Genomic DNA, 14317 nt, shown 5'->3' with positions numbered 1-14317 from the left:
TCTCTCTATTTTACTCACACCAAATCCATTAAAGGCTGTATAAAGCCTATACAGATGTTGAGAGATGCACCAAAAAAAAAATTTAAAAACATTTAAAAAAAAAAAAAAAAAAAGACAAGCTGAAAATTCTACACTGAACAATTTCAATAATTTCATTATATTAAAATTGTCTCAACACATATCACCTTCATATTAAGATGTAATGTAACCTGCAATTCATACTGTAATGTATCTCATACTTCTTAGGTACTCGGTTGTCTTGTCTACTGAGACTCTTGATTGTCAACTCAGGTGGAACATGTTTCCCTTATGCTGAAATAGTTTGATTTTATTTTATTCCTTTATTTTTATTATTGATTTTTTTTTTCTTGCAGGACAGATCATCCTCATGGGCTTTTAATGTATCATGGTGTATTGCCAACCAGTGAAGAAGATCCATTACCTTATGAACTTTATGTAATTTTAACTCATGGCCGCTTAAAAGTAATTCATATATTTCACCCAGAAGGCAGAGAAGACTCTTTTTATATTGGCAAAGGTAATGTGAATATATTATTATTATTAAGAGAGACCTACAGGGAGTCAAGGACTCATCAAGGGAGGCCATATACTAACTGCACCAGCTGTCATACCTGTTCTTGAATTTATTCACACTACTTGCACATACGCCATCCATTGGCACTCCATTCCAATCATGCATCACTCCATGAGAGAAAAATCTATCTCTCACCCCTTCTTGACAGCATTTATTCTCACCTTCCAAGGATGCTGTTACATCTGAGAAGGCAGGGTCGGAATCAGATGCATAGCAGTGGAAGAGAAGAAGAAGATAACATAAGTTTTCATTATTTAGATATTTAGTATACTTAAATATGTCTTATACTTATATAGTTATACCTACATACTCACTTATACTTATTTAGCATTTAGTTGTAATAGTTCTTCGACACTATTTTGAATAATGGTGGCAGCGGCAGCTAAAATTGCAAATGGTGTATCACCAAGTCCTCCCCCATTTAAGGACTCCATTTTGTGTGATATAATAAGGGATTTTGTGGCATGCAGGACTTGTGGAATGTATACGTCCTGGCGGTTGTATATGTGGCAGTGAGAGAAGGGGAGAATACGTATATGCGCAAAATGCAGACAACGGGAGGAACTTGATGAGTTAGATATGACTATAACTGACCTCTTTGAGACTATAACAGACATCGTTGAGTCAGAGGCAAGAGATTCTCAATGTAGAGACATGAGTGATATGATAGAGGGCAAGAATAGCGAGAGAAATATGAATGAAAAAATGAGAGTGGGGAGTGTGGAAAGGTTGAATGATTGTGAAGTTTTTGGAGATGGTCTCAATTGGGAGGAGTCTCTCTCTCTCTCTCTCTCTCTCTCTCTCTCTTTCTTTCTGACTTGCAGAAAGAGAGAGAGAGATGAGCTGAAAAAGCAAGTGGAATGTTTAGGAAATAAGATGAGAAGTGTGAAAGATGAGATTAGGCAAGTGGAAGAGATGAATGCAAGGCAAGTCAGAGTAGGAGTGAGAGAGGGTTATGGAAATGATAGAAGAGGGGAGAATAGGAACAGTAGAAGAGAGGGAATGAGAGAGTTATGGGAATGATAGAAGAGGAGAGAATATGAACAGTAGAAGAGACGGAATGAGAGAGAGTTATAGGAATGGTAGAAGAGGAGAGAATAGGAACAGTAGAAGAGTAGGAGTGAGAGAGAGTTATGGGAATGATAGAAGAGGAGAGAATAGGAACAGTAGAAGAGAGGGAATGAAAGAGAGTTATGTGAATGATAGAAGAGGAGAGAATAGGAGCAGTCGAAGAGAGGAAATGAGTGACAGTTATGGGAATGATAGAAGAGGAGACAATGGAAACAGTAGGAGAGAGGGAATAAGAAGGATGCGAGGGAGCACTGGAACCAGGGATAGACTGATATCAGGAAGGCAGGTAAGTAGGAGAACACAGAGAGAGAAGGTGTTAGAGGAGAGAGAGTGAGGGATGCAGGTGAACAATCGAGGAACAGAGTGGTAAGAGGTGTAATGTATGGGGACTCAGTGATCCGTGGTTTGCAAAATAGGATGTGTGAGGAGTGTTTGCCTGGAGGAACGATAGAAAGTGTGGCTATGGCAATTAAGAGGGGTGGATGAGATGATTGTAATGGTAGGAACGAATGACTTGAGAGGCAATGTAAATTGGCGGTGAGCAATATGAGATTCTTACTTCAGTTATACAAAATAAAATGCAGAGAGGAAAGATAGTGTGCATGTTACCTAGGTATGATAGTGACGAGCTCAGCAGAAGAGCAGTAATATTGAATAACATAATAGCTAGAATGTGTCAGAAGAGAGGATTGGAATATGTGATGCTTGGAGGGCATTTGAGGAATTGTATGCGAGAGACCACTTGCATTTGAATGTGGAAGGACATCGGCATCTGCAGAGATTGCTGTTCTGAACGAGTCAATGCAGGGAAACTAAAATACCCAGTGTGGATGGTAGCAGGGGGCAGTCTCTTGTGGGAATGGGTGCTTGGGAGAAGGGGGATGACATCAGATAACGCTGAGCCCAGTGGTGTCTAGAGGAGATAATTGATATAGAAACAGTGGCATTTTTATGCTTTATACTAATGCCAGGAGTATCTGGAATAAAGGATAGGAATTGGTGGTGCTGATAGCATCAGCCTGGCCAAAGATTATTGGGATCACTGAAACGTGATTGACAGAAGAGGATATAATAACAGGAATAGAAGTAGCAAGGTACACCTTTTTTCAGTAGGATAGGAAGGGAAAGCATGGTGGTGGAGTACTGCTTATGATAAGTGACGACTAATGTCCCGTAAGAGTGGAGACTTTGGAAGGCAGTGACACTAATGATTTTGAAAACATATGGTGTGAGGTAGAGGTGGGCAAGACAGGATATTTAGTGGGGTGTTGCTACAAACCAAGGAGCACAGAAGGTGGGGACCAGGAGATGTTTAGACAGTTGAGCTTGGCAAGTGCAAGAAAAATGATTGTTATGGGAGATTTTAACTACAGCAGTATAAATTGGGGAAAGGAAGATGCATGTAGCAATAAGGGAATGGAATTTCTAGAATTCTTGAGGGACAAATGTGTCTTAGGCAACATGTAGTAGAGGGAACAAGAGTTTTGGATTTGGTCATAACATCAGAAGAGTTGTAATAACTGAGATGACATCTCTCCCACTAGTTGGAGAGAGTGACCATGTGGTTTTGATATGGAAGATGAATAGACATGCAGGAGTATCAAAGAGACGAACCTATCTGGAATTATAAGGCAGGTGATTATAATCGTCGTAGATATCAAATTGGGGAAGTTTCAAGAAGGGGAGGAATTGGAAGGCTGGGATATCATTAGTGCTTGAGAAATTGTGAAGGAATATTTGTTAGCAGCAGTAGTAAACTGTATTCCACAAGTGAAGAAGAGGACACAATTTGGTGGATGGCAAACAATATTAAACGGGAACCGCATGTGAAAAAGAGGTTATGAAAGAGATATAAAGAGACAGGTGAAGAGCAGATGCATGAAGAATATAAGACACAGGCCAGGAGAGTGACTAGTATGATAAGGAAGGCAAAACTGGAATATGAGAAGAGATTGGCCCTAAGATCCGAAGAAAATCCTAGAGAATTTTTTAGCTATGTTGCCAGTAGAAGGAGAAATGACTGTGTAAGAGTGACATTGTGGGGAAAAAAAAAGGAATAGAGTGACTGATGCAGAGGACATAGTGGAATTGTTCAATGAACACTTTATTGGAGCATTTTATCGTGGAGGAGTAAATTTTAATACTAGAGGGATAGGGCTTGTTCAGGGTTTAGAGGTGCAGGAGGAGAGTGTGTTCCAAATACTGAGTACTCTGGATGTCAGTAAAGCTGTGGGACTAGATGGTATTTCACCACGAGTTTTGAGAGAATGTGCTAAAGAACTGACAGTGCCTTTGACCTGGCTTTTCATTGAAAGTCTGGCTACGGAAAAGGTGCCCAGGGAATGGAAGGAAGGTAAGATAGTTGTATAAGGGCGGTAGCAGACTGGAAGTGTCTAATTATAAGCCAGTTTGTGTGTCATTAGTAGTTGTTCTGTAATGTGCTGCAATATTTAAGTTGCAGCACATGGGTTTGGATGTCAGGTTGGTCAACTGGATTCAGGATTGGCTGTCGGATAGGTATCAGAGAGTTGTGTATGGTGGGGCAGTTTCAAGAAGGTTACAAGTGGGGTCCCACAGGGCTCAGTACTAGGACCTATATTGTTTGACCTTTATATCAATGACATTGTTAGTGGATTTCAGGGTGATATTCAGTTGTTTGCAGATGATGTGAAGCTGGGAAGGGTTATTAGTAATAGTGCAGATGTCATAGCTCTTCAAGAGGATTTGAATAGGATAGACAGATGGGCAAATGAATGGGCGTGTCGGTTTGATGCAGCAAAATGTAAGGTCTTGAGGTTTGGGAAACATCGATGGGACACTGCATACTCTATGGGAGGAGTTGTACTGGAGGAAGTAGGGGAGACAAGAGATCTGGGGTTGATGATTGATAGAAACCTGAAATTCAGGGGACATATTGCAAAGGTGGTGAAGGTAACACAGAGGATTGCTGCAATAATGAAAAGGACGCTGACCTGCAGAGATAAAAAGAGTTATCATTCCAACGTATAAGACCCTGATCAGACCACACTTAGACTATTGTTCTCAAGTTTCAACCCCAGGATTTGAATTAACTGTGGTAAGGGTACAAAGGCAGATAACAAAATGACTTCAAGATTGTACAATGTTAGTTATGAGGATCGGCTTAGGGAATGTGGACTGCAGAGTTTGGTAGATATGATTGATATGATTGAGACTTTTAAACTGTTGACAAGTGGTTAAACGGTTGACACTGGGGAGGTCTTTTGCTTGGTTGAACAGCGGGAAGGAGTGATGACAAGGGGCCATCCCTGGAAGTTACGAAAGGAAGCTGTGAGCAAGAGGGTGAGGAGTGGTTTCTTTGCATGGAGGGTGGTTGAACCATAGAATGCATTGCTTGATAGAGTGGTGAGAGTGAGAACGGTCAGTGAGTTTAAGGAGTGGTATGATAGACTTTGTGTTTCCTAGGAGAGACCTCCCTCGATGAATCTTGATAGAATTGTGTTTCCTATGAAGGACCTCCTGCGATGAGTCAAAATTATGTCAAGGTTGTGATTATGATTACTTAGTGATTATGTCTGCAGTCTACAAATTCTCAGTCTGTCTTCATAATCAGTAAGTAATCATAATCACAACCTTGACATAATTTTTAACACTCTCCTTTGCTCTCTCTACTGTATCAGAATCACCACAGAAACCAGGAGACCAGACTTAAGCACAAGAGTCCAAGCGAGGTCTTATCAAGGCCTTGTAAAGAGGAAAAATGACTTCCATATCTTTACATGTCAAGGTTCGTGTTATCATTGCAATTATTCTCTGAGTTGTATTTACAATTTTTGTTATATGACCCTTGAACTTCTACTTCCAAGATCCCTAGCCTGATCACTTTCTTCTAGCATAATCTCACCATGTCAGTATAATATGACATTGGATATCTCATCCTACTGAAGGGCATGACTTTACATTTACTAATATCAAACTGACAGCTATTTTCACATGCCCACAATTCCAACCTTCAAACCGCATATTGACTGCACTCCTGATTATCTATATACCTGATTACCTATCTTTGCGTCATCAGCAAATAGCTGTATGTCGAATGTCCAAATCCTTCCAAATGTCATTAATGTATAGATTGAATAACAATGGACCAAGAGCTGATCCTTGTGGCACAACACTGGTTTCCTTAATTCTTGCAGATTCACACTCTCCCATGCATCGCTTTTTGATATCTGTCTTCTTTCTGGTCTTGTGGAATCTTCCCTGTTCTGAGACTCAAACCTGGTCAAAGGAATAGCCATTTCATCCGAAATCTTTTAGCATCCATGGTGATATCCCATCAGTCCCTATTGCAAAATTCATATTCAGTTTGAGTAACAGCTCTAATACCTCCTTCTCATACACCCTGAGTTTCTTCATCCAGTGAAGAGGTAGCAGTGAGTTTAATATTGCACATACCAGGTTGATAGCTTTTAGCAAAATGGCAGCTCAGTAGTTGAATAATCTCTTCTGCATCTGTTACCTACATACCATCTACATTCAATAGAGTTATCTTCATATTCATTCTTTCTTTTACTTGCAACATGATGATAGAATTCTTTTGGGTTGTCTTTAGTTTGTAGAGCCTCTGTTCTCACTTGTGTGTCTTTTGTTCTCTCTTCCTCTTTTCCTTCCTTTAGTGGGAGTTCCTTCATTGTCTTTTTTTTGTTGTTGTTGTTGTTGTTGCTCCATGAAAGGTTATTTGCAAACCTATAGTAGATTTTGTACTCTGGGTGGGCTAAGGATTTTTTCCCTATTTTATATATTTTTGTATTTTTAATTTATTTTTTACATAGTTCAGAAATTCTGTTCTAGAGATCAAACATAACTTTTTCAAACCAGTTCAAGCCTCCACTAAGCAGGGTGGTGATCTCACATGAGGCAATGAAATTCATCTCCCTACTAAACACAATCACAAACATCCATGCATAGGATGAGATTTGAACCTGCAGCCTGTTGGTTGGAGAATGGGTTTGATAACCACTCGGCCAACCAGACTGACAAGTGTGGTTAGTACTTATATCTCTCTGTCATGCAGTTGCACCTGTTTGCCATTACAATCATAATGCTAATTTTCATGGTGTTGCATATCATGAAAATTTCTGAAAATTTCTTCATCATCTAATAAGAAAAAAACATCAGAATAAGACTTTATTCAAATGGATTGAATTCAAAGGAAAAATTGAGACCTTTTGCAATAAGATATAAAAAATTTAAATCTTTATTCAAATTAAGTGGATATTGAATCCAACATTATTTCTTAGCCGAATAAGAAACTCAAAGATAGAAAATCTATCTAAGAGTTTCATGCCAAATATAGAAAACTATAAAAGTTCGGCGAGTCCAAGTGCAAGCCAACATGCTGGGGAAACTCATATTAAAGATAGAGCAAGCTCCACTCACTATCCTTAGTATTTTCCCATAATGTAAAACACAACTCCTATGAGATGTATACTGTTATTCATTATGGGAAAAGGTCACTACCCAGACTGGTTTCGACCTTTTTTGAGGTCTCGTCAGTGAGTAGGTAGACCTAGATGTAAATACTGAGGTTGCAGTAATACAAAGCTTATCTCTTTACTGTACGAGTCACCAAAAGGTGCACTAATAAATTACTGAGATAAAGAGCCTTTTATCTTTTTTTGGCTCTTTATCTCAGTAGTTTAAATCTTTGTTTATAAAATCTGTTGGGTGATTTGAATTTGCAGGATTTCGTGCAGTGCAGTGCGCATGAAATGTATTTGTCGAGAAAATTAAAGAATATGTGGAAGGAAATTGAAACTGGAGAGAGAGAGAGAATCTATTAAATTTTTTTAAAGTGAGTGCCTATTAGGTGACGAGAACGTAACAAATGTTAGAGTGGACATTACCAATGGTAGGATGGAAAATGATGTCATTAATGTCGAATGTGTGGCCCAGAAAATAGAGGAGAACGAAACTGACATAAATAAAGAAATAGCATGCTTGAATGCTATCCTTCACAGGAGAAAGTGTGAAATTAAAAAAAATTGCAGAAGAAGCAAGAACTTAATAGGGCTGAGAAGAGAAAGAAGAAGGCAGTCCGAAGTAGTAATAAAGATTGAGCAAGCAAAAAAGGAAACACAAGTTAAAGGGTAAATTATTTATGGAGACTTGATGATCAGGGGAGTACTTAATGAAAGTGTGACAAAATAATGTTTTTCTGTAGCAGAAATTCACAATGTTAGTCATATAATCTGGATGCAAAAAGGTAAGCTGAAAGAATTGATTGTCTTGGTTAGCACAAATGATTTGAGAGGCGAGAAGTATTCTATGAGGGAGGATGTAAAGGAGTTGTTAGAAGAGCAAAACTGAAGAGTGAGAAGGCGAAGATTGTAAGTCTCCTAAAATGCTATGATAGAGGTGAACTGAGGAGGAGGGCGTTGCTAGCTAATGAGTCTATATGTAGGTCATGCAGAAAGAATGATGTAGAATTTGTAGATCTGTGGTCTGTATTTGATGGAAAGACGGATTTGTACAATGCTGTTGGACTGCATCTAAATGGTTTTGGTGTTAGGTATCTAGAGAAAGCTTTGTTCACTGAGCATGCAGACAATTTCAGGAAAACTTAGGGTGAAGCAGGTGAGTTTGTGTGACGGCACTCATGAGGCAAGTTAGTGTGAGAATGACCAAGTGCAGAATCTAGTCTCTCAAGCAAAAATATTGAATAGGGTAGTCAATTTGGGAAATAAGGGTGGTGGTGGGGGCCTAAGTGGATGCTGTAGTTTTTATATACTATGCCAGAAGTATCAGAAACAAGAGGGAGGAGTTTTTGACATTGGTTGTGCAACCTTACCAAAAGTTATAGGAATTACTGAGACTTGGCTAATAGTAGGTGATTCTACAGGAATATGAAGTATTTAGTATTTTCAGGGAAGATAGAGAAGATAGGATTGGGGAAGGGGTACTGCTGATGATAGCAGATGAATTGCAACCAAAAAGAATAGGAGATAGGCAGAAGGGTGGCTGTTCATTTGAAGCAGTCTGGGGCGAGATTAAAGCCAGTAAGACAAAATATACAGTTTGTTGTACAAATTAGTACGATGAGTACAAGTCGAATGATTATTATGGGGGACTTTAACTATGCAGATATAGACTGGAATGAAGAAAGAAAGATCACATAACAGGAAGAAAATGGAATTTATACACCTACTGAGATATAATTACTTCAGGCAGCATGTGATGGAGAGCACTCAGGGTTTGAGAGTGTTGGAGCTGGTTATAGAATCAGAAGAGCTATTCATAACCAATGTGACCACATTGCCTCTGATTGGTGAAAGTGACCTTGTGGTCTTAACTTAAGAGATTGTAACATGAGGAATATTTTGTCAAAAAGGAATATATGCAGAACTATAATCGGGTGATTATGACAGGTTTAGAAAGAAGCTTAAATCTGTGCCATGACATACAGCACTGCAGGGTAAGGATGTTAGTAGTGCATGGGAGATAGCTAAGGGTCATCTAGAGGAAGCAATATTAAATTGTTTACCTAAGGTAAAGGGGGTTGATCAGATAGGAGTTAGATGGATGAGTAATATCATTAAGCATGAGCTGCAGAAAAAGAAAATGTTGTGGAGGGTATATAATTAGAAAGGTGACCTGCAAACTCATGAACAATACCAGGCTCAGGCAACAAAGTGACCAACATGACAAGGAAGGCAAAATGAGATTATGAGAAGAATCTAGCTGAGCAGGCCAAAAGAAATCTCAAAGAGTTCTTTCATTATATGGCAAGTAAGGGGAAGAATGATTAAGGAAGATTAACCTTAATGAGTGATGATGGTCACGAATGACAGAAGCAGATAAAATAGTCAGAAAAAAAATGAATAAAATAGTCAGGTTACTGAGTGGCCACATTGCAAGGATATATCATTCTAGTGAGCTTATGGCTTTAACATATGTGACAGATACTAATGTGGGAACACAGGTGGATGAATTGGAGGTTCTTAGGATATTGCAGAATCTCAATGTAAATACAACTGTGTGATTAGATGGAATATCAGCTCGGGTTTTGCAAGAATGTGCAATGGAACTGGCAATGCCTCCGACTAAGCTCTTTAATTTAAGTCTCAGCTCTGGTTGAGTACCGAAGGAGTGGAAAAAGGGCAAAATAATTCCCTTGCATAATGGAGGTTCTAAGACTGCAGTATCAAATTATAGAACAGTCAGTATCTCACCTGTGGTGGTAAAAGTACTGGAAAAATTGGTGGAAAAAAAAATTCAAGAATGGGTGGATAAAAATATGATACTGTATGATGGTCAACATGGCTTTATGAAGGGTTAGTCATCCCTTAGTAAGTTACTAACTTTTTATAAGAGTAACAGCTGAGTTGGATAAAGGAAATGGCTATGTGATGATTTTGCAAAGGCATTTGACAGAATATCACATGGAACTCTGTGATGAGAATTAGAACAAATGTCGACGGATGTGACTGGTTAAGTGCATAAGAGGGTGGCTGCTGGACAGATATTAAAAAGTGGTATATGGAGGGACAGAATCGAGGCAAAAACAGGTGACTGGTGGTGTGATGCAATGTTCAGTTAATGCTGGGGACCATTGCTGTTTAATTTGTACATAACTGATACAGGAAATAACCTGAAAGGAAATATTAAGTTGTTTGCTGATGATGCAAAATTAGGTAGAGTAATAGTTAAGGCAATGTGGAGAGTTTTCAGGATGATTTAATTAGGCTATCAGTGTAGGCAAAAGATAATAGGTATCAGTTTGAAGTTGAGAAATGTAAAGTTATGCATTTTGGGATAAATAGATTACAAGCCATGTATTACATTGATGACTGTTCTCCAGGAAAAAGATGAAGCTAGAGATTTAAGGGTGGTGGTAGACAGAGATTTAAAGTCAGAGGACATATTGCTAAGGTTGTTAATAGTAACCCATAAGATTACAGGCCACTCACCATCTGAAAAGATGGTGAATGGCCTGTGAAATGTTTCCTATGAAGATAGTTTGCGAGTGTGTATGGATTGCGGAAGTTGGTTAACAGGAGAAAAAGAGAATATATATGATAGAAACATTTAAGTTGCTTCAAGGGTTTTATAGGATTGATGCAGAGGAAATGTTTCAGCACTTGGCTGGAGGGGTAAGAAGAATCGGTCATCCCTGGAAGTCAAATACAAGTGTGGTTAGTAGGGGGGGATATGAGGATTAGATTTTTTGCTTGAAGAGTTGTGAATGAGTGGAATGGGTTGCCAGAGTCAGTTGTGCATGCTTTGTCTGTTAATGGATTCAAGGAGAAGTATGATAGATTGTGTGAATAGTTTGGGTCTCCCTCAATGTGTCTTCAGACTCCATGGAGGTGCCTACTACAACAACAACATTGGAAGATGTTTATCCTGTTTTTTTTTCTGCATTTGTAGGACTTTAGATATAGCATACATTTTATTGCAAGTACTGAATTCTTACACTCTTTTCCATTCCTCATTATTACTAACAATATAGGCAGTACAGCTGAGATTACTTATTCTCACTCTGAATGAATCTTTCTTATAGAGACAACAATTAAATTATCTTAGTAAGTCATTGTTTAGCTATTCTTCAAGAAAGTTATTACAAAAACTGAAAATTATGTATCAAAAATTGAAAGCTTATAAACCTATAGTAGTGTGGAATACAACAAACAAAGCTTAAAATTATGAAATGAAAAAAGCATATACCGAGATTGAAACATTTTGTTATATTATTATTATTATTATTGCTGTTGTTAACATCTGGCCTTCAGAGTCAAAAGGACTCATTGTGGGAGGGCCATACTCTCTCATCCAAAAAATCACTTAATTGTGCCTTAAACACTATTCACTGGTAGGGAAGGGGATCTTTCCCCTTCCCTACCGGTGAATAGGGAAGGGAAAATTCAATGCATCTGCAACCTACCCTACATAGGGTGCACCATCCCAATAAGAAAAGTTGGACATAAATGCCATATTAAATTCCTCCAATATGGTAAAACTTTCCTGTCAGATCATGCACTTCAAACAAGTCACAGAATCAACTGGAAAGGCACGAATTCCCTACACTGCACCAAAACCGTTTGAAAGAAAGTTCAAAGAAGTCTTTGAGATGCTGGAACATCATCTGAATCTTAACGAAATGATGGCTTAATGATTCCAAGAATTTTTGGAGGACCAATCTGCAATTTATATAGCATCCAGAACATGATGGCAGAACCCTAACACAAGAAAATCATAATATAAGAGGACTTTAGAGATATGTGTAATATAGTTTGGCTATTAAAACTTTATTTTATTTATTTAGTTTTTTTTAAAATCTGTATACTACTATACCGATATGTATACAAAAATTATTTTATTTTGTTAATTTATATTTTTGTATATATTTTATCTATTATTTTTTTAATTTTTAATTTTTTAAAATTATAATTTATTTTCCCCACCAGATGTTGGGCTAGGGTAAATGATTAACAAACCATTTAGATTTATCTTATTTTTGTATAGTTTAGTGTAGCTTGTGTTCTGTACATATCTATGTTTTCTTGATATTAAACTCGATATAGAGGTCGAAACGCCAAGAGTTATTTTCTTATTTAGAGTATCTCTATTTTAACTTTTAACTATTTTTAATTTTAACTATGACAATATAGACTGGGATGATGAGATAGCAGCTGGAAGTAAAGAAAATGAGTTTCTTGAGTTTTTGAGGGAGAACTACCTTAGACAGTATGTAACAGAGGGCACACGAGGATTTGAGGGTCTTAGATTTGATCATCTCTCTAATATCATACCTCTAAAGTCCTTTTATATTATGGTTTTCTTGTGTTAGGGTTCTGCCATCATAAGGTAGAGAAGTGAGTGAAGAGAATGAATCTAATCAAGTGGTAAGTAATGTGGAAAAATGGGAGAGTAAGGCAGGAGAGATTGAAGAGGTGGTTGTGAATGAAGAAGTGAGCTACGTGAGTATAGAGAAGGAGAGAACAGGTGGTAAGACAGACAGGGAAACAGAGAGAGGCTCAGGGTGGACAGGGGAACACAGTGTGAGAAAGGTAAATGCTCCAAGAGGATGTGAATGCATGTGTAGACAAAAAGGGGAAGGGGTCAACTGTTTTCCCTTGATCTCTTGGGATCAAGGGAAAACAGTTGGATCTGAAGAAGGTTTGAAGATGAATAAGAAGAAAAAGAAATGGCTCAAGTTAAGCATGGAGAAGTCATTTCAAATAAGTGGTGTCAGTGGAACTAGCTATAGATCCAGGAATAAATTGCTGTTTTTGTATACAAATGTTAGAAGCATAAGAAACAAGGCAAATCAAATAGTTGCATTATTGAGTCTGTTCACCCAAAAATTGTTGGAATAAGTGAGACATGGTTGGACGAGGACAACATTCTGACAGGAATAGAGATGGAAGGGTATGATGTGTTTCGTGAGGACAGAAAGGGTAAAATGGGAGGAAGAGTGCTATTGATGAGAGAGAAAGAGTTTATCCATATTTACGAATTTAGGAACACAAAACACACATGTTGAAATGATTATTTTACTTATTATTAATAAAATAACAATTGATGTTTCGACCCCTGTATTGAGGTCATCATCAGAAAGATACATGTGTATATGAAAACAAGCTACATGCTCTTGCACTCTACAAAGGTAAATTGAATCTACGCTGTTAATTGATCTTCTTTTACTTAGCTTGACCTCTACTGGTAAAAAAAAAAAAAAAAACTTCACCAAGTCTTCTTTATTGAGATTTTTCTTTGGCTTGTTCTGGTTGCAAATGGGTCTTCCACATTCTTGGATTGGTTAGACCATCATTTTTGTTCAGGTTAGGATTGTGTTTGAGCATTTCACATGTTTGGGAAGGACGAACACAAACGACACATTAAATACCTCCATTTTGAAAAAACCGGCCTTTCAGACCATGCACTCCAAACATACCACAGAATTGATTGGAAAGGTACCAAGTCCCTAAACTGCACCAAAACCTGGTTCGAGAGGAAATTTAAAGAAGCATGTGAAATGATCAAACACAATCCTAATCTGAACAAAAATGACGGTCTAACCATTCCAATAATATGGAGGACCCATTTGCAACCATTATAGCAACCAGAACAAGCCAAAGAAAAATCTCAATACAAGAAGACTTGGTGAAGAGTTTTTTTTTTTTTTTTTTTTTGTTAGCATTCAATAGCAACTTGAACTGTACAAGTCCAGAAGAAAATCTTAGTATGGGAGGACTTTAGTAGGGTTTAATTGTGTTTTTTTTTTACCACTAGAGGTCAGGCTAAGTAAAAGATCAATTAACAGCATAGATTCCATTTACCTAAATAGAGTGCAAGAGATGTAGCTTGTTTTCATATACACATGTATCCTTCTGATCATGACCTCATTATAGGGGTCAAAACGTCAATTGTTATTTTATTAATAATAAGTAAAATAATCATTTCAACACATGTGTTTTGTGTCCAACAATTGAAACCTCAATTGTTATTTTATAATATAATAAGTAAAATAATAATTTCAACACGTGTTTTGTGTCCCTAAATTCATAAATATGAATGCTGATCACTGTGTAACCTTAAGAAAAAGAGTTATGTCTATACAAAGTAGAGATGCAAGAGGGAAATAGTGCCATTGGTATTGAGGCAGTATGA

General features: G+C 37.7%; 1 protein-coding gene across 7 annotated transcripts in view; it reads left to right on the top strand.

The window, feature by feature from the left end:
- The window catches only part of axo (axotactin), a 927649-nt gene that overhangs the window by 102209 nt on the left and 811123 nt on the right, over positions 1 to 14317 (top strand). For 6 of the 7 annotated variants that reach the window (XM_090410025.1, XM_090410024.1, XM_090410023.1 and 3 more), the window contains one exon: positions 375 to 538. In XM_090410025.1, coding sequence (XP_090266151.1) covers positions 375 to 538 — 164 coding nt within the window. The remainder of the gene's footprint in view (positions 1 to 374; positions 539 to 14317) is intronic. The other variant, XM_090410027.1, reaches the window with a different exon arrangement.

This window comes from Typopeltis vanoorti, chromosome 20, assembly GCF_054136105.1.
Source record: "Typopeltis vanoorti isolate ZY-2024b chromosome 20, IOZ_Tvanoo_1.0, whole genome shotgun sequence".
Lineage (NCBI taxonomy): Eukaryota > Metazoa > Arthropoda > Arachnida > Uropygi > Thelyphonidae > Typopeltis > Typopeltis vanoorti.
This window is presented reverse-complemented; position numbering and strand designations above follow the sequence as displayed.